Raw genomic sequence first — 20,943 nt, forward strand, 5'->3', positions numbered from 1 at the left:
AGTGCAAGTTATCCAACATGCAAGTAATGTGTGTCAAAATAAGGTACATTTCTTTCAATTTAAAATACATGAGTTATCTCCTGCTCTGGTAGTTGAGGTGATTTTCTAGTTTCTGTGTCTCTCCAGCAGCATTGGCTATTTCCTGCTGTGCGTTTGTGTTCTCAGCAGCAACCTATGAGCCCTGAAAAGGATAAGAATTACCCACTAACTTGAAGGTAAGACCTTCACAGACTGTCGCTAAAATATTGGTTGCTCCTTACAAACATATTGTGTCTATTTTGTTGTGTATCTGGAGGTTCTCTAAAAGGCTAAAGTCTAAAGGGCTGCAAAACTGGGAGCTATCTCCAACTTGACAGATGGGAAAAGAGAAGCAAAGGGGTTGAGGGGCACTAAAGGCTTAAATGCCAACAGTGGGACTTGTGTGGAATACAAATGCCAAAGTCCAAGCACACAGCCTCCTATGTCCAATTCCTTAGGAAGCTAAAGTATATACTATATTTTCTTGTCAATAAAGTACCTTAGGCACCTCAATTTCTACTTTTGTACTTGTCTAGGACTGTTTGAAATTTGGTGAACCCACATAGCTCAGCACCTATTTCAGTCCAAAACACAGCCTGAATTCACAAACTTGGCAATTTCTCCCCTGTATTCCGTAGGGGAACCAACTTGGTTAGGACCCACCTTAAGCACATCTACAGGACCAGGCACAGCCCAAAACACCACAGCAGAAGTAGACAGTTTAATTGAAAAAAAAAAAAAAAAAAGTCTGGAAGAGGTATGGCAAAAGATTTAAAGCTCTAACAGCATTTTTTTATTCACTATTAACATCCCAGTGACAAATCTGATCTTGCAAACATTGTCAAGCGTAGGGTTTGCTGGCCAAGGGCTCCAATGATGCTAAGGAGCCCTGTTAATGTTGTTGACAGTACAACTCCTCATAGCAGGATATGTCTTGTTATAAGTATTTGCACTGTTTAAGCTAAAGGCAGAGTCTTTCCCTCCATACTAGCAGGAAGAAGTCCTTTCAAGGTGCTTGTTTTCAGGTGGAATTCCCCGTGTTTAAATATTTAGGGCCAAATGCTAAAGTGGTTTTCAAAGCTCTCCTAGAAGGTGGTGGTAGTATATTCAAATCAAGAGGGGTCCAGATGCCAGATGAAACAAAAAATTTGATTTGATATATTAAAGCATAAAAGTATTTGGTTTTCCAAAATACTTCTCTAAATTAGAAACAAAGAATTTACCTTTGGCTATGATGGCTTTTCTCTATCTAGGAAGAAGGTTTTGTTACACTTGACTGTAGTAGTCACTTCCTCCCAGAGGGCCATGCAGAGGCTTTCTAACCAAATTGTCCAGGTTTTCTAAACAAATTGTTCTATCTCCATTGGATTTTAAAAGTGCTTTCTATCTCCGGATAGCTTGTGCCGCCACCTGGATTTACCTCAACTAGTTACATCAAGGAAAACCACGCTTGTCTCTGGTACGTTTTTACATCGCGATAGCTGTCTCAATGCAAAAAATCTGATCCTACAGGAAAGACAGAGAAAAAAGAAATCATATACTCTAAATCCAAGAATTTACTGTATTAAAAAGCAAGATTTCTTCTTTGCCTGACAACACAGGAAAACATCCTATTCAATTCTGTTTTCTCTTTGATCAGATCAGAAGAACAAGAAATTGCTACAAGTTTTTATTTTTTTCTTAAATGTGCCTGATAGCTTCTGGTGACGCCAGCTCCCAAGGATTCTTTCCTCTAAATGCTTTATTATATTTTTCAACAGGAAAAATATGTATTTTCTACTGTGAATTCATATGTTCATTTTGAAGCCATGACAAGAAATAATAATACCTCCTTCACAAAGAGTCTAGTTCCATCTGGTTCAGAACCAAAAAGTCCTGCCGCAGTCTGATCTGAAGTGTAATTGATTTGGTCACTTGCGATTTAGCTTCTTTGCTTACGTCTTTAGTGCATTAAGACTTCCTGGGGAGAGGAAAGAAAACTGTTTACATTTTTAGACTTTTTAAAAGTGCATCCAAAATCTCAAAGTGTTTGGTGTCTGATTAATTATGAACACCTAGAGGGTAGCTCCCGAACTATTTTCAGAGCCTCTCCTAACATCAAGTGATCTTACTCTCTTCCGGGCACTTTGTTACATGTAAAAAGAAATATAATTTAATCAAACTGCAAATGAAAGCAGCTGAAGAAGAATTTATAGGCAGTGTGGTTAGTTACAGAATGCAAGATGACAGCTCTTCCATGACTCTGAACAGCTCCACAGAAGGGGAAGAATGAGGTCTGTTGTAGCTATATTTAGGGAATAAAGTAAAAGAACTTGAAAAATTGTAATTAGAATTCAAGATACTGTGATAAAGGGAAAGATCAATGAATAAATATCCAACTGCCCTTAGCCAAACAGGCTAAACAGGATACTTTTGACAAGGAAACAGAAGAAGCAAAACAGAGCCATTGGAAATATCAGGACGAGATTTGGCCCTAGGCTTGCCTGTGTAGTTTCCCAGAAATGATATTTTTTGGCAATTTTTGAAAGAGTAAATTTTTGGTAACCATACAGATTAAAAAATAGACTTTTTTTTTTTTTTTGTACTTGTTATTATGGTATTGTACTTTTAATTCTTCAGTTTGTAAAATTTAGAATTCTAATATACATGTCAACAGGGATAGACACATATATAAATCATTTGAGGGTCTTCAGAAAGGCTTGCCTGAATCAAGCTCCTTGGATTTTATGTGTGCTTCATTTTATACACTCTGAATAGTCCCACTGAAAATGAAGTAAAGCGTGTGGCAGGCCCCTATAGGACTAGGGTCTGAACCTAAGTTTAGCAAAAAAAATCAAAGTGCAAGCACAAGTCCACCATCCTTAACAAAGCACTTAACTGTGAGTTTGCATTTATGTATATATTTAAAACACTATTCAAATCAACAAAGTCTGCTGCATTGGAGCCTTATCTTTAGCAGTTCTTTTAGATAACCACAAGTGGTTAAAACACTTCTTTGTCCGCCTTTAGATATTTTTTTATTTTTTTTTTTTGTCGACAACAGTGAAAACTTGGCTTATTCATTGGAAATATCTTTTTTTTTTTTATTGTGGAGAATTGCAGAAGTTAAAAGGCTTTCTTCCCCATTAAAAGCTCTTAGAAATTTCAAAATAGATGCATTCAGGCATATGGACAGAAATGATAAAAAAAATACAATTTGTCTTCCCAGATTAATTTGAACTCCCAGCTCCTCTTATTAACCGCTTATTTCATTGGAAGTTTGGTACTGAACCAGCTTTTAGAATTCAGGCCAAAATAATTCTGGCTCCTTTGAAAACTCTGTTCTCTGTTGCAGGGGAAACGGAGTCACAAGAAAATCAGTGTGAGTGAAAGAAGAGAAAAGGATGAAGGAGGGTGGGAGGGTACTTGTGCCTCTTACATGTCATCTTCTTGACATGGAGACCATCTAAATATAAAATGTCAGCGAGGACAAGTTCTGTTTCTTCCTACCTGCCTCCTCAGGAATTGTTGCTTTATATTCACTCAGAGAAGTGGACTAGCTGATGCTGAAGCAGCACAATAGATTCAGAGCTCTTTCCTTCCTGTAACGCAGCAGTCATGTTTATTACAGTGGATTTCAAATATGAAATGCAGAACTTCCACACGATCTAAATAAGTTGTTGTCGCAGCCAGAAGAGGGCTGACGCTCCTTCATTCCTGCAAAGCCACTTTTTTATCTGGTGTTCCGTTTTTACCTAGATATTGCCAGGAAAAACAAAAAGAGCAGATAAGATTTGAATTTAAAAAAGCAGGCAATGGGAAAGAAGAAAACCCAAACCAAAACAAAAGCCTTGTGAACCTTCTTACATAACAAAATGGTTCTCCTGCCTTGTACTCCCTTTTCCTTCGCTACAGGCAGTAAGTGGTAGAGTCAGGAAAAAGGCCACAATTTCTTAACTTCTAGCTACCTTAACTGTGAGGCTAGCATCGCGTGCTCCATGGGTGTTGTATGAGAGTCTCCATACTGCAGAAAAGAGCAAGCACTCTTCTTTGAGCCTGGTGCAAAATGGCAACATCCCAAGTTACAGTGCCTCCACCACAGCAAACTGCTTTGCACCACAGCACGGAAGGGACTGCTTTGCCAGAATTGAGTAGGGGATATCTATACATGTCTTAGAAGTGGATGTGATCTGTCTAAGAGGTTACCATCAACGTGTGGGACGCAGTACAGCGTGGGAAGGGAGTCTTTTAGTTTTGCAGTGTAACTGGAAACTGTATTTCATAGCTGTCATATCCCTGGAGTGAAATATGTAAGCAAATAACATCAAGCTCCTTCGATGCCTCCCTTCATAATACCCAGCCACAGCTTTAAACTATAAGGGCTTCTTAGACAAAGTCAGTTTGCTTGGCTGAGTCACTTCTGCTGTCATGTTGCTCCAGAACCATCCGGAAAGCAAAGCATATCAGCAAACACCTCCTACAGGTTCATGAGACAGCCCTGCCACAAAAGAACATGCAAAGCAAAAGCATGAGGGAAGAGGAATTTTTCATGGCTATTTTATGGCTTTCATTTTCTTGGCAAATTCTTCTATAGTTATCAAATACATAAGATGCATAAAAAAAAAATATCTGTGAAAAGAGTAATAAAAAGGTTAGCTTGACAAATGATATTTCCTCATTTGGCATGAAAGTTTATATTTGTCCAACAGTCAAACTTCATCCTAATAAAATAAGCTTTTCTAAATCACTTTTGAAAAATAGTCACATATGGACTGCATTACATATGTAGGTGTTTTGAGGCCAGAAAACATATTTTTGTTCTATGTCTGCAGCACATAGTGCAGTGGAATCCTGGTCAGTGACTGTGGCTCCTCGGTGTGGAGATCATTACAAGCCCACAACCTGACTCTACATGTATTATACCCTAAACAAGAAAGGTTTTCAGACATATCAGGACACCATAATTTTCAGGGCTGGATCCCAGACTTTTAAAGTGCTTAAAGCTAGTGATTTTATCTTGAAGCCATTTATTCTTATGATTTCTCATGTCCTGTTTCTGAGCACTCACAAAAGAAATGCAGGTATATTGGTATATTTCTAGATTGTGACATTTTGAAACAACAAAATCAAAACGTTTCATTAAAAATAAATAAATAAATAAATATTTTCCCTTGCTTATTTTTTTTTATTCAGCCTATAGAAATCTATACATTAAAAGAATGATGCTTGCTCAACCTAAATCTAAAATGCTTTTTTTTTTTTTTAATAAGTACTATATTATCCAAATCTTTCTTCTCAGTCTGTGAGGTGGAGCCTCAACCAAACAGACATTAATTCTAAAACTCAGAAAAAAGAAAGATTTAAAATATTTAATTAAACAGAATTTTGCTAAAGTGCAGCACAGTCCCAAGCTTGATTTTCCAGTACATTTTATAAGAAATTTATCACAATTCACACTAACCTCATGTTTTTCTTGTATGATTTTATATGGCTTGGTATGAAATACAATATTGAGATAAAGTTCAACAACTCTATTTTTTTTTCTGTTTTACACATTGATCTATATTAGAATAAACAGTAGAGTGCCTAAGCAAGAACCACAGGACTGGTGTTTTAATAAAGTGTCTTAAAGTGAAAGTACAGAACATCTTTTCTTATTTTATGTCACTTATTACTCTCTGCCTGAATAAAAAGCTCAAAATAAAATGTGATTTTTTTTTCTGTGCTATTTTTTTCACATGGCTTTTCATCCATTACTTCTGGATATATTGATACCCCACAGGGAACTTCATTCTTTGAGTCTGTTCTGTGACAAAACATGTTTTCTTTTCCAGGTAAAGCTAACAAACTCCCACGTGGGCAATAATGTAGCAACAGGCCATTTCCATGCACAGACCATCCAACACGTGCTGCATATGACCTTGCCTATGCTCCAAGTCATAAACTGCTTCTGAGGTGCTGCTCATCTTGCCCCTCTTGAAAGTCAGGAAAATCAGCTGTGTGCACCATCAGAATGTTGGCAGTCCCTGTAACGTGACAGCATCTCTTGTCTCTCAGAGCATGTCCTGTAAAACGCGTGTCCGCAGCAGGACACCTCTGCAATGCACACACCTCCTGTCACATCAGGTAACACCCATGCCAAGCCCCATCGCCTCGCGCCTTCGCGGGACAGCTCAAATCCCCCCAGGAGGGCAGGTGGTGAGCACCTTGAACATCAGAGCTTACTTCTAGCTCAGTTGCAGAGCTCAAGGAGAAAAGTTACAGTTGTGCTGGTGAGAAAACTTCTGAACACTTTGCCCCCTTATTCTCACAAGATTTGCACAAGTGCCAATGTAATTTTAAAGGGCAAAAAGTGCAGATGAACATCAGTACCTCGTGTATTAACAGGGAGTTGAGGTATGTCGGTAGGTAGGCATATAGATGCATACATTCATATTTTCTACTTCAAAATATGTGAATAGACTGGCTTGGCATTACTTTTCTTGAATGTTACCAGCAGAGAGGAAATATATCAAGTTGCTGCCATACAAAAAGCACGGAAAACATTAGTGATTTTGTCATCAATGGCTGAGTTTTATGTACCCTTTTAGTTTTTCTTCTGTAAATTAGTGCCAGATTCATGGCCCTATAAAGCCAACTCCTTCCTCTCTATAGCAGAACTGTTCAAAACACCAAGGCAGGCGGCTCAGATGTGCCTTGTCTCTCCCACAGCTTGCCTTACTTCTGACCTGGAGGAATATGTCTAGGAGTGAGAGGCATTTGATTTCTGGGTATATTAGGGCCAGATTCTCCACTGGCATTCAGTTACATCTCCCTGAAGTTATTATAAGCTATTGCAATTTGCTCAAGAAGAGGATCTGGCCCCTGTCAGTCTTTGGCTCCTCTGCAAAGGCTTTTAATAAGGCGCCAACTGTTCTGGCAATGAGGATGTATTGAGTAGTGCTCAAAGTGAGCAGTAGCAGACAGGAGCTCAGCCCAATACCATTTTTCTATGCAAGAATTAAGTACAGCACTTCTTTTAAGCTTAAAACAATTCTTACTGTTCCACTAAAACAAAGAACAACTCACACAGTGAATATCAGCAAGAAGTGGGAAAGGAAATTAAAACAAAAATAAAACGAACAAACAAACAAAAAACAGAAGGGGGAAAAAAGAAGAAGAAAAAAAAAAAGAAAAAAAGAATAGCAAACGGGTAGTTGAATCCAGCCAGGTTGATAGTGTGTGCTATTACTACCTCATGGTGTCAAAGCTCTTCATCTCAAACCTATGCCACAAAAATATACATATTCCCATAGGCCATGTCTGTACTAAACAGTTACACGAGTTTTCCCCAGTTGTGACTGAGCTCCAATTAGCAGCACTGCTGAGCATCAAGAGAATTCCAAGTGTGGACAAGGTGGGAGGAAGGGGAGGTGTTTTCTTTAAAGTAGAGGGGGCTTTTCAAGCTGGAAGATGCCAGAACCTCATCTTCGGTTGGGATCTGACCAGCACAGCCAAGCCTTTGGAGTAAAGTCTAGGAATATTTTGTTAATGAACCCAGCAGTAGAAGGAATACAAATTTCCCAGCTGGAAATGATCCGGATACCTGATGTTAAAAGAACAATGAGAGAAAAAGCTGTATTTCCCCTACCTCCCTCAACCACGAAGAAATAAAAATAGCCATAAATATTTCTTCCTTTTTACCATTTATTTTTTGTTTCCACCATCATTCATCCAAAGGAAGCAGATATGGCTATAATTATTTGTCTTTTTGGTCCCCATTTGGCTTATTTTTCTGAATGAGCAGACAAACTCTTACAGGAATAATTCTACTTTGCAATGTTCAGAAAAATCTGAAAAATATCTTGCTGGACCCAAGATGTTAGTGTCTACTTGAAACACTCCTTATGGATTAAACTGAGTGAAAGAAAACAGATGGGAAAATACGGCGCGGAGCATACAGCCACGAGAAATCGAGAGAGGTCTTGAGGAGGGAGAACACCTTCTGCACCAGGACATGCATCCAAAAGGGATTCTTGGTTTGCTGACATCTTGGTTTGCTGACATCTGCTCCAGATCAGCAGCTCTGGCTGCATGTTTGAGTGCAGTGAGGCGTTGGGAGGAGCTGGCCGCCCTGCCATAGGTGCCCAGAGTATCATCATCTAGAGGTGAATGCCAGGGTGGCATGTAAGCTGCATCCCAGAAAAATACAGCTGAGAGGCAGCTTGTCTACAGGCCGTCAGCAACACGTGGCAGTGCGTGCAGTGCCAGTGCCACATCAGGCACCAAAACGGGCTCAGAGCAACCACAGAAAAAACTTCCCCCATCCCCATCCCCATCCCCAGAGAAGCACCAAGGGGCAGGAGCTGGCAGGTGCTCCCCCAGACCCCAGCCCAGCTTGAGGGCAGCTGTTCAGATGGGCACAGCCCCTCTCCCTACACGAGTGCCACGGCTTTGCTTAACAAAAGAAAAGAAAAGGCGCATAAAGTCTGTCGACATACTGAGAGGTGGGAATTGTGACTTTCTCTCTGGATTCACAAAGGACGGACCCCAGTTAATTAAAAACATCTATGAAGTCCAATAGCGCTTTTTGGAGCAAAATAATGAAAAATCCAAAAAATTCCCAGGGCCTCTCTTTCCATCCATCTAGATGTCAATGACTGTGATTCTTTGCCAGTAATCCTTCCCCCCTTCATTGCACTGAACTTCAGTGGCCCCTGCACACCAGCACATTTTCTCTCTCATGCTGCCATCTACCACTGCACCACTGCCGCTTCTGCAGCATTTGTGTGTGCTGCCGGTCCCGTTAGTGAAGGGATATTTTAATTTTTTTTTTTAATTTTTTACTAAGTTATAGCTAAACCCGCGTGTGAGTTAAAGCCATGGACCCAATTTGCTAACGAGCTGAGCCCTCACCTATGCAGCGGGCACAAAGTGCGGCCACGCTTCTGCCTTAGCGATGAGGAAGCCGATGCTAAGGGCTCTGAAAGCTCAGAAAGCTGGCACCTTGCCTCGGCCCGGCATCCTTAAAGCAGCACCCCCTTTTACGTGAGTTTCAATTCGTCCTCCCCACCTGCAAAGCCGGGGGGCCAGCACAAACTCTCCGCTCGCCAGATCCGCTTATCTCCGCGGTGCTTCCGCGGCGGGGTCGCGGCGGCGCGGCGTGTGCGGGCTGCGGGGCGCGTCGGGCAGCGGGGACCCGACGGCAGGCAGCCGGGCACCACCTGCAGAGGGGACAGTCTCCGTGCCCAGCAGCCCGCGGGAGGGGACAGACCCCCCCACGGTGTCCCCCGGTGTCCCCCGGTCCCTCCCGGTTCCCCCCCGTTCCCTCCGGTCCCTCCCCGTGCCCCGGTCCGAGCTCCGCCGTGCGCCCGGCGCCGCTCCGGCTGCAGGCTGAGGGCAGTCCCCGGCAGCCCCGAGCCACAGGACCCCTGGCGAGCCCCCGGCCCTCCGAGAGCCGAGTGACGGCAGGGGAAAAGCCCACCCGAGGCGGTGGGAGAAGCCTGTCCCTGGTCAAGAGCCGTGAGAGCGGCTGCGGACGGCGAGCCGCGCTTTAGCATCACCCCCTGCAAGCATGCCCGCTGTTTTGTGTTATTTTATCTGGAAGCTGCGTGACTCCGGGCGTGTTTGCAGCGGGCCGGCTGGCAGCAGTCGGGGCAGGGAGGTCGCTGCATCCCTCCCGGCCGCAGGACACCTCTCGCCCCGGCGGCGCCGGGCAGCGCGGTGGGAAGGGATGGGAAGGGATGGGAAAGGATGGGAAGGGATGGGGAGCGGAGCTGAGCTGAGCGGAGGCGGGCCGGGGGGGTTAACGCTTCTTAAATGTCATACTTTAGCGGGGATGGAAAATTTGAATTTTCTGTGCATTCCAGGAACAATTCCTTGGGGTGGTGACCTTTAGCACCGATTCTCTTAAGAGAGGAAAGTAGTCGAGTGTTTATCTGCACGACTGAAAGCCTTCCCTAGTGGAAGTTCATGGAAGTGTTAAAGGGGGCGGATAACGCGGGATTTGGAGGCGCTTGTCCAATGATCTGGAGGGGCTTGGAGCGCAGATCTCAGCTGGCAGACATTTAAATGGGAGACAGCTCGGCGCTGCTGCAATTTGTAGGCAGGATCCGAGGCTCTCCCTCTATGGAATCCCGGGCAGCCCCGGGCTCCTACATCGCCCGCTCCGCCAAGTGACACCGCAGGGCAGAGCCGCGCCGAGCCCCAGGCCCCGACGAGGAGCCGCCGCCACCGAGCCGGGCCCCCCGAGGAGCCGCCGCCGCGCAGGTGAGCCGGGCCGGGCCGGGCCGAGCCGGGCCGGGCAGAGCCGTGGCAGAGCCGAGCCGAGCCGAGCCGAGCCAAACCGCGCTGCGCGCACTCACAGCGGGGCCGCAAACGGGTCCAGCAGCGGCCGAGCTTGGCCAGTCCGTGGGAGGCAAAATGTGCATCCCTTTATCCTACCGTCGGGCTAGGGGCATGGGGAGGGGTCGTTCGCCGGTGCCCAGGAAAAGTGCCGGCCGCCCCGGCTCTGCGGAGGATGCCCGTCAGCGGGAGCGGGGCTGACACCGCTATTCCCGCCGAGTACCGGGGCCGGGGCGCCGTCCATGCCTCTCGCCCGGCAAACGCAGGGATTGCAGAAGCCCCGTTAGCTCTGCCTCTCATCTCCGCCTACAGCATCCCTCCCGACAAATTGGATGCGGCGCCCACCCGAACCCGACACGCGGCCAAATCCCGGCCCGGCCTCTGAGCGGAGCGGGGCGGGGGCAGGTCCAGCTCCAGGTGCCGGCCTCGCCGCCGCACGCCCCGTCCCGTCGGGTCCCGTCCTGTCCCCTCCCGTCCCGTCCCGTCGGATCCCGCTGGGTCCCGTCGGGTCCCGTCCCGTCGCTGCGGGCTGCCCGGGACAGGCGGCGGGTGCGGGGGCCGGGCAGCGGAGCTCCGCGCAGCGCTGCGGCCCCGGCTGCGCGCCCGCAGGAGCGCCCTCAGCGCCCCTAAGCCCGGCACGGCACGGCACGGCTCAGTCTCCCACCTGACTTCTGCCGCCTCGACGGCTGCGCGCTCCTTCGGCCCTCGTCGCCTTCGCAGAGCTCGGGCAGGCTCGGGGGGCGTCGGTGCCCGCGGGGAGCCGGGAAGAGCCGGGCCGAGCCGTGCGGGGCGAGGCGAGCCGGCGGGGTTGTTGATGGTGGGGGACACGCGCACCTCGCGTCCCTCTGGGGCCGCCGCATCGCCCCGGCTGTCGGTGCCGGGTACAGGGTGACGGGAGAAGCCCGTCCCGTCCCTTCCCGTCCTTCCCGTCCCGTCCCTTCCAGTCCCGTCCCGTCCCGTCCCGTCCCGTCCCGTCCCATCCCATCCCATCCCGTCCCCGCAGGCAGCGCCCTCGGAAGCGCCGGGCCCGGCCGCCCCCCGGCGGGGTGCGCGGGGTCTTCGTGTCGGGGGGCGGCCAGCGCCGGGGCCCCGCTTCCTCTGAGCCACTGGGGTCGGCGAGCCCGAGAGCCGCTGCCGTCCCGGCCGCTCCTCCCCACGCCGAGAAAGCCCAGAAGCAGCCGGCTCGCAGGCGGCGGGGGCTGCACGCAAGGCTTCAGGGGAGCCCACGCCCGTGTCCGTCCGCTCCTCTTTAGGCTTCAGCCCCACGCCGTTCCCCAGCGTTTGCTTTCCCCTCGGTGGGGTCGCTCTCCCGAAGACCTCCTTGCCGCCTGGCATCGCTGCCCCGGCCCAAGAGTCCCGAGGTGGCAGTGGCAGTGGCACCAGCCGTGCCCAGCGCTCAGCTGCCCTCTGATCCCCTGGGGTGCCCTGCGGAGACATCCCTCCTCAGGGGGAACTCTCAGAGGGATCGGGTTTTGGGGTTTGTGTGTGTGTGTGGTTTCCTTTTTCCCCTTGTACGGCTGCCCGCACTTATTACGTGTCTCGGGGAAGGCATCTCCGTGACTCAGACGAAGGAATTATCGGAAATGTAAATGTATCCAGATTCTACCAAAAGAAGATGTTAGTTTTGCTATCTTGATCTCAGAAAAAAAAAAATGGTTCTGTGGGAACTGCCACCGTCATACAAAGTATACTTTCTGTGTATTTAAAGATACAGATCTAGGAACTATGAAAACATTACATAAGACTATTTCTGTAATTCATATATTATAAACCAGGCATAAAATTATTCTGATCCATTGGGACATAAACCATTTCAGTTTTCTCAATAGCCAAAGTGCTGTGTTTTGCCTCTTTGCTTGGCTGGTATTTGAAGCCCACCAAGAACATTTATTTTTCTAGGTCTTCGGCAGATTATTTTTCATGTTTTCTGCGAAGCACATGAGTCCATGGCTCATCATAATATTTTCCTAGTAAATATGGTTCACAGATGAAATTATGGGCCTGCTGAGGTCTGTGATAATTTTGCTGTATATTTCAACAGAACCGGGACTCCATCCAGTACTTTTAAACAAGTTGCTTTGTGCTAAAAATTTCAGTGATCGCTTTATGACTCTGCCTGGGAACTCATAGGGAAGTGCCGTTTATAAACTGACATTTGGAGGTCCTTAATTTATAGCAGAAAATGTATACACTGAAAAATTACAGCTTACTGTATTGAGTAATAAACCTGGAAGGTTTTACACTTCCATATTTACAGTTGTTAGTATTAATCCACAGCATTCCTCATCTGCCGTAGATGAGTAGATCCCCGGCTCTAGATAATCCACATATGAGGTGATTTGAACGTTAGGGTCCAATTCTGCTCCTGTTTGAAGTCAGCAATAAAACTGCTTTAGGCTTTAGAACTGAGTGCTTACAGATGATAAAGAGTAGAACTCAGCTCAGCAATGAAATACAGGGGGAAAAAAAGGATTTTTTGAAGTATTTTGTTACTTTTTGAAAATAAATATTAATGATATTGGATCTCTCAGTGGATCTCAATGAAGTAAGTGGGACTTGAACGAGGTGTTTTGTCTGTGGACATCTGTATGTTCAAAAGATTCTCAGAAAGGTTTCTGATTATGCCAATGCTTCCGTAGCAGCCGCTATCAAGTATTGAAAATTTAGCAGAAATTTGGCATGTAAGATTTTACAGCCTGATTCCTCATAGCTCCTACCCAAGCTCCAGAGTTATTACTGCTTCAGAATTATGGCTGTGACAAGGAAAAAAAAAAATCTGGAGAGACTTCCTTTTCGTAAAACTTTGGATATGGTAACACTGATTTAGTCACTTGCACACTGTTGCGTGTTCTTTTTTTTTTTTTTTCAGTAATAAAAAAAGCTGTTAAGGAAACATTTCACAAACACTAAATTGCAGATAGGATGAATCATTCTAGTTCCTAACTTAAGCAGAGGTGCAGTCTTCTCTCATAAGCAAATGCATTCATTGCCTCGGGACCAGAGATAGTGCAGAATACAGGCACTGCATTTTGGCTGCTATCCTTACTGAGGCATAATACCTCATTTTCCTTTGTATTTTGCTTTTCTTTTTACTTTCTTTAATAATCTTATTTTTTTTAATAACTATTTAATAAGTTACTATTAAAGGAAGTTTGTGCTTGAGCTGCCATTAAAGGTCATGAAGTTGACAGAGCCTCTTTGGTGGGTCTATGTCTAAACTGTATTTAGTCTTAAATGTTAGGATTATTTTTAATTTTAGATGCATATTTTGGAAGTGACCATAACAAAGGCTTTGTCTGAGTTGTTAATTTTCATTTGAATCATAATCGCTTTTTTGAGCATATAATATAGTTTCTGCCTTTGAGGTTGTAAATCAGCTCAGTGAAAAAAAGTATTTCGCCCTTAGTTTTAGGATGATATTGGAACACATCCCTGCATTTCCTTAGTGCTAAGCATGTGCTTCTTACAGACACATGATCCTGGGATACATATAATGCAACAGGAGACATTACCATCAGATTTTCCCCAAATTACCATCCCAAAGTACATTTCATTTTCACATGACTGATGACTATGTCATCGGTTGCACGCTTATGGAAAAAAGGTGAAGTAGCATGGAGAAGATCACTTCTAGAAATAAAAGTAGCACAGGAATACGCATACTGGTGAAACAGCAACTCAGACTTATGGGACACTAAACAAATACCTGAAATTTCCTGGCACTGCTTAGAAACTAGCAAATTATTTTCAGTTGCATGCAATGCCTTTTTTTTTTTTCATTTTTTTTTCTTTCTAAGGTTCTGGCACCACGTTGAGTAAATAACATGCATATTAAAATACTGTCTAAATACAGTGTGGGTATACAGTCACCAGAGAAATAAGAATAGTTTTGGAAGGAGTCATTCTGGTCACTTAAGGAAATAAGCAGTATTTTATAACTGTTTTTTTTTAAATATTTTAAAGACAGAAGATGGAAACTAAAAAGAAACATGTTTAAGTAACATCGAGACTGCAAAAGAAACGGGAAAAACATCAAATACGAAGTCCAAGCTAATGCTTGAAATTCAACTGCATTGGTCTTCAATTAGAATTCCCAACTTTTTTTCTGTTCTATGACAGAGCCTTATGCTTATTAAAATAGCATGCTCTGTACAATGTTTCATTTCCATATTTAAAGCAGCCCTTCCAAGTTGCCTGTTGGAGTCGGTAGTAGCATCACTTTTTACGCCCCTCTCTTGAAGTCTGAAGCTTCTTCCAAACGTGCGACATGCTGGTACATAAGCCTAAATGAATAAAATGAATCTGTACTGGTAAATAAACCTAAATAAATAAAATGGATGCATATTATATGTATGATAAAATACATATTGTAAACTCCAGGTACACTGACAGTGTGTAGACAAACACTTAAAATAACTCCACACTTAAACTCCCCAAGCAAATCTCTAAATATAATGGGAACCTCCTATGGCACTTTTCCACTCCAGTAGTTCCTTTCCCAGTCCATTTGGTAAGAAATGCTTTTTGAACAGCATAATAAAAAACTTATTTTCTCTGTATGACCGGAAAGATCTAGTAACTCAGAAATTAACAGGTATCTTGCACAGTAAAGGATACTTATCCTGAGCCTTGACTGAGTCTCTAGGTGGCCCTTCCAGGGCTGGCATTTGGCTGCTTTTCTGCCTTGCTGTGTGGTCTCAGGCTGAGCAGATAAAGCAGGACAGGACAGTGCCCTTGATTTTATGTATGTTGGCTGTGTAGGGTAGTAACACAAGCAGAAGTCTTCAGGTCAAACGGTAATTCATCCCTTACAAATAAAATGAGTTAAATAAGGGATATGACAGCAGCGCTCCAAGCACGTAGGAAACACCAGCTTCCTCATTTGTTCTTCACAATTCTTCCTGTTTTTAATGCATGGGCCTCCCACTTCTGGTGGCTTCTTCCAAGCTCCCCATGGCAAGGGTCTCCTGAGAGCCTCCCTCCCCTATATGCCTTGCTTGCTGCCACATCCCTCGCTTTCCAAAACAACACAGAGACCACAGGGAGAGGGAAAAGCATGACAGGTGATGGGTTGCTTCCTGGCTTGTTGGTGGCTTCAGCTGACCTAGCAGCCCATATTGCTCAGAGCTTTGGGAAACAGCAGAACTTGTGGAAGGTAACTGGGTCATAAAGACTAAGGAAGGAAAGAAAAGCTGCTCCTATGCTAGTAACTAGGTTTTGGAGCAGGAGTGCAGTTTGAAAGAGCCTGGTTTTCTCTACTTATTGCACTTGAAGTCTTTTTGCACGTGCACAATCGACATTCTTTATGATATTGATGTCACGTACTTAATGTCATATATGAAATTCTGCTGTTCTCATGTTTTTTCACTATCCTGCTGGGTATAATGAATAAAACTCAGAGATCTATGACTGCATCTCTATAATGTATCTGTCAAGGATTCAGAGTAATGTGTGAGAATGTGTAATTTGAAATTACAGACACACTTCTTTCAACCTATACCTAAATACCCATTTATGTTTGTTGCCTATCTTGTTACACATTTCTTACTCACCTTAGGCTTCATTACATTCAGACTCAGTGGACCAATTCAGAGGTGCAGTATGGCAGAGCTTGGGATGCTGCATTCAGACTGCAGGTGGATATAGTCTGCACATATGGTCAGTCTACTTGGACACGTGGTATGCAAGAAGAGGTACAAAGCTTCTGAGTCTAAGGGACATGCAGTTAGGATGCATGCCCTGAATCAAAGAGTTCAGTCCTCTGGTGTTGCAGATAACTATATCAGTATCACATAAATCATTGCACAGCATAAAATCTCTTCTTCCACCAGTGTAAATCAGGAGCAGTGCTCCTAATGTCAGTAAGCTATAGGAAGGGAATAAGAACTCTTTAGAAGGGTAGTATACATGGAGAAAGGAGCTGGAAAAAGATGCATGGTACACAGTTAAATTCTGTTTGGACTTATTGTAGCCTCTGACTTTCAGTCACCATATATGAAAGCTTTTATTACTTGGTAATTTGGAAACAGCTTTCCAGCTGATGAAGGCAAAGTGCTCATCTTTTATAAGTAAGTGTGCACTCCTGCACACTTTTGTCTGTGCACACACATTTCCTTCATGGAGCTGAAAATTTTCTGCATACCTGATTTCTGTTGATATCTGAAATCCACAACTGTGCTTTATTTCCTCATCTTCCTCTCTATAGGATGGTCCGCATGCTGTATGCCGTTGCTGCTGTGTTTCTTCTGATGGGATTTCTGGTACCGACAGCAGAAGGGAGAAAGAGGAACCGTGGATCCCAAGGTGCTATCCCTCCTCCTGACAAGGATCAGCCCAATGATTCAGAGCAAATGCAGACACAGCAGCAGTCGGGCTCTAGGCATCGAGAACGAGGAAAAGGCACCTCAATGCCTGCAGAGGAGGTGCTGGAATCCAGTCAGGAGGCACTGCACATCACTGAGCGCAAATACCTAAAGCGGGATTGGTGCAAAACTCAGCCCCTCAAACAAACTATCCATGAAGAAGGCTGCAACAGTCGCACCATTATCAACAGGTTCTGCTATGGCCAATGCAATTCCTTCTATATACCCAGGCATGTCCGCAAAGAGGAAGGTTCTTTCCAGTCTTGTTCCTTCTGCAAGCCCAAGAAATTTACCACCATGACTGTTACCCTCAACTGCCCCGAGCTTCAGCCCCCTAGGAAGAAGAAAAGGATCACCCGCGTGAAGGAGTGCCGATGTATATCTATCGACTTGGACTAAGCCGAGAAAAATACCATACCGATTGCACTCTGACTGTCCGCAATCATTGCCAGTGTGAGAGGGAGTGGCATGAAATAGCAAAGCTTCAGGGCTGGACGAAACTGAAAGGAACCCAGTGAACTACCTAAAAAAAAAAACAAACAACAACCAACCAACCAACCAAAAATCAAAGAACAAAATGGATGTAAGGGAAGAATAGGCATGAGTTTGGGAGTAAGAGAGAAAATGGATGTGTGTAAGCAAATATACGAATGTTCACTCTGACAAAAAAAAAAAAAAGGAAAGGAAATAAAGAATCAACAGGGGTATTAAAGATTAAACAATCTATTTACCCACAGTCATGAATTAGGTTTCCTAATGTAAATTCACATTTTTGCCACTTACTGGGAAAGTGGAGCTGTGGCTTTTGCTAATGTTCACCTGCCATACTATTTGCTTTTACTGTATTATGAGAAACATCAAAGTGAGAGGACGATATATCTGAAAGCATGAATCTATTCTTAAATATGAAGTAGGCTACAAGCAGTTACGGCATAGCAAAAACATCACTCAAAATAGCAGTTGTATCAACAGTTTGTAATGTGCTTCTTCAAAAAAATAGCTGTAATCCAAAAGCCGCTTTTGGAGAACAATGGGGGAAGTGGGAGTGTTGAAAAGTCAGTATAGGTGGATGGAAAACAGAACCACAGCCAGTTAGACAGCAAAAGGCCAAAGTAAGTAGACAGGGGGAGTACAAAAGGGAGTAGAAAAAAGAAAGATACATAAATAGGAAGACACAGAGGAAGAGATACTGTCTTCTGTTTACGTTTTGCTTTAATTTATATACCTAGTCATATATTACATAAATTAAAGACAAACTATATACAAGGCTATTAAATACACTTCTGAATTCTAATGGCTCTCCACATCAATCCAAACCCATTCTTGTGCCACTAGATCCATTCGATGTCTTGTATTTCTGGTATCAGTTATTCCTCATATTACATATATATGTATATGCAGTATCTTTTATTCATTGGTATCTATACATACATACAATGAGTATGCATACTCTATTGTGCATATCTGAACTCTCTCCTTCTCTTTTTCACACACATACATAAAAACGTACATACCACAGCACAAAAATCTTGCTAACCATGATCATGTACAGAATGGCAGTAATTTAGTACATAAAGAGCAAAGCAAAAATTAAAACAAGCATCATGTGACTGCAAATGCAATAACCACACAAGAGACAAAAGACACGACATTCATGACTAGTAAACATTGCATTGTTATTGTTATTTTAGCTTTGCCACAGGCATGCAGTTTGTTGAAAAAGAGATGAAGAACTTTGCCAGCAATAATCCTCTTTTTATATCTTTTACCGCAGACTTGCATTTAAACAGGATTTGGACTAAGTAAAGAGAATTTCCTGAAAATTAAGGGCTAACTGCCCCCTCTCATCTGGGGGGAAAAACACACGAAAGGGGACACGCTACTTCCAGCAGCCCAAAGACACTCACCTGGGAGACCAGCCTGCATCGTCTTTCCTTCAGGAGTAGGAGCTCAAACCAGACCAGGGTGGAGGCTCTTGGCGAGAGCGCGGCCAGCCCTGTGCAGCTGGGTGGACGCGGGGCCACGCGACCCCGCAGGCGGTGCTGCTGCCCTGGGCCCTGGGGCCATCTGGGCAGCCACCATGGTCCACAGCCACCCCGCACCTCAAGCAGCCGTTGTGCCTCCTGCTGATGCCTTCCTGGGTGCTGGCTCAGCGAGGGCGCTTTCTGTCCAGGCGGTGAGGGCACCGCAGTGCCACTCGCCTTCCTACGCCCTGACAGAAGGCCCCCTGCAAAATGGCGCTTCCCTGTGGCAGCCATGTCCAAGTCAGTGGTACGGTGGGGCTTGCACACCCAGGACTTGTTTTCCCCTTCAGCAGCAATGCTCTTCTGTCTCCACTATCAGCATTGCTGTTCTTTCTCACACCAAAAGCCTCTCTCAGCCACAGGGTGATTGTTTTGACAGGATTTCTGTCCATCAAACTCTGAGGAAGACCACTCTGCTCTTAGTAACATATCCATAGGAAAGAATAAACAGTGGCACATCACAGATGTGTACAATGTGCAGTCATTATATTAGAAGCCACCACTGTTACACAATGTCTCATGCAATTATTGGCAATATCCTGCGTCTCTGCAATTAATATATTTTTCCTATAAAATCCACAGCTACAAGGTCTGCATTTATAAGATTGAGAGGTTGCAACTCATTGATTCATATTATTTAAATGCATTTCACCTGGCGTACTCTCACTCAGCAGGGTTGACACATTTCTTCATGGATTTTAAAATCCAATTTTAAAATCTGGAATTATAGGAGGTAGATTTCCACTGTGTGGAATGTGAATAGTTAAACAGAAAGATATGGATATTTAATGTTATTATTAACACAAATCCTCTTTCATTGATAATAAGCAGAGGTTGTTTTCCTTTAAATTACCTTTTTGAGTTGGTTTGCAGGTGACAGGGCCAATCTCAGCCTTTGCTGAAAGATTTGTACTAGCTAGTGTTTCTGTTCAATAAATGGGCCCAACTTAATAAAGAAATTGTTTTCTTCAATTGCTGTCAATAGAAAAACTCTCATTGTCTTTAACAGTGACGGGATTTCATTCTAGGCTGCTCTGTCCCTAAAGCCTTAGACACGAAGCAAAGCTTTAGACGTTACCAACTCCTTTATTTAACATTAGGCTAGCATTCTGAAGGAAAACCGATAAAAGTGTTACAAATCCTTATGTTCCAAACAGCCTGTGCACAGATCACAACGGAACTCCCCTGGAGGCAGATCCCCCCCATAACTATGTAAATTTTATACAAAGAACTTTTATGAATTGCTAGTTATTGCCTGAGAGTAAGAAAGTTCTGCTAACTTACAATTATACAAGATATTTAATATCAACCACAATATGTATTTAAATGTCTGCTTTATTCTAAAAACAATGGACTATATAACCTAAGGCTGCAGTATTTTCATGCTCGGTCTCACAAAGCAAAACTTGGTTTAAAATGAAGTTTTAATTATTTTGTAACTGAATAGAATTGGAGGTTTTTCTTCCCAGCATTTTGTACGTCATTTTAACTACTAGTAACAAATAAATAAAATATCTTCTTCAGCCCATGTCTATTGTTGTTTTTTATTATTTTTTTAATTTTATTTCTTCCTTAAGTTTCCAGCTCTTTCTGGATCTGTTGTACTTTACTCTGACTTCTGTGGTTTCTCTTAATTATAAAAGGGCTTACATTATGACAATGAGACAGAGACAAGCAATGGCACCATCATTCAACACGGCTACTTCAATAAGGTTTTTAAATGAGATCTGTCACTTCCCCCTCACCCTTTCACAATTTATAGAAGGAAAATCTCAATCTTTACTCACACTTTTCCCCTTGTAAACCATATAGTGACAGTTCAAAATATAAATCAAACTCCAATTGTTGTAGAGTTGGAGTTGGACTCAGCATGCCTGCCTTACACCTCACCTCAGTTCTGTGTCTATTCATCATTTCACTCCCACTTTAAAAAAAAAAGAGTAGGGAACACCTTTGCAACACAGAATTTTACAAGCTCTCAGTGAGGACAGAGGAGATGAAAAGATGGAATTATGAAGGAGTACAGGAAGAGCTGTAATTTCCTTTCACCTTCTCTGTCCCTGTTGACTGCACTTGAACAAGGCTGGTGCTGAGGAATGACTGCTACCACAGAGGGTGGATTGCGGCCACCCAGCTGGGAGGAGATGGCAGCAGCACTGCAGATGCTGTCTTTCTAACCTGCTGCTCTGTCAGGTGTCTGGAGGACTAGGTCAGTCCTTCCAGAGCTCAGTGCAATG

At 44.0% G+C, this 20,943-nt stretch overlaps 1 protein-coding gene and 1 long non-coding RNA gene across 2 annotated transcripts; one reads left to right on the top strand and one right to left on the bottom strand.

Annotated features, from left to right (window-relative positions):
- Positions 1 to 986: 986 nt before the first annotated feature.
- LOC118244626 (uncharacterized) lies at positions 987 to 10,717 on the bottom strand. The gene is made up of 4 exons (XR_004777606.2): positions 10,420 to 10,717; positions 3,508 to 3,752; positions 1,847 to 1,978; positions 987 to 1,524 (listed from the first exon to the last, which is right to left on the bottom strand). It is a non-coding gene; the product is annotated as an uncharacterized LOC118244626 (long non-coding RNA).
- GREM1 (gremlin 1, DAN family BMP antagonist) lies at positions 9,990 to 20,233 on the top strand. Its single transcript, XM_035539703.2, has 2 exons — positions 9,990 to 10,245; positions 16,526 to 20,233. Exon 2 carries the CDS (start codon positions 16,527 to 16,529, stop codon positions 17,079 to 17,081), a length of 555 nt encoding a protein of 184 aa, XP_035395596.1. The 5' UTR covers positions 9,990 to 10,245; position 16,526; the 3' UTR covers positions 17,082 to 20,233.
- Positions 20,234 to 20,943: the final 710 nt, after the last annotated feature.

This window comes from Cygnus atratus, chromosome 5, assembly GCF_013377495.2.
Source record: "Cygnus atratus isolate AKBS03 ecotype Queensland, Australia chromosome 5, CAtr_DNAZoo_HiC_assembly, whole genome shotgun sequence".
In the NCBI taxonomy this organism is placed as follows: domain Eukaryota; kingdom Metazoa; phylum Chordata; class Aves; order Anseriformes; family Anatidae; genus Cygnus; species Cygnus atratus.

Coding starts and splice junctions, on each gene's coding strand:
- GREM1 (XM_035539703.2), top strand. CDS start 16,527: ATGGTCCGCATGCTGTATGCCGTTGCTGCTGTGTTTCTTCTGATGGGA.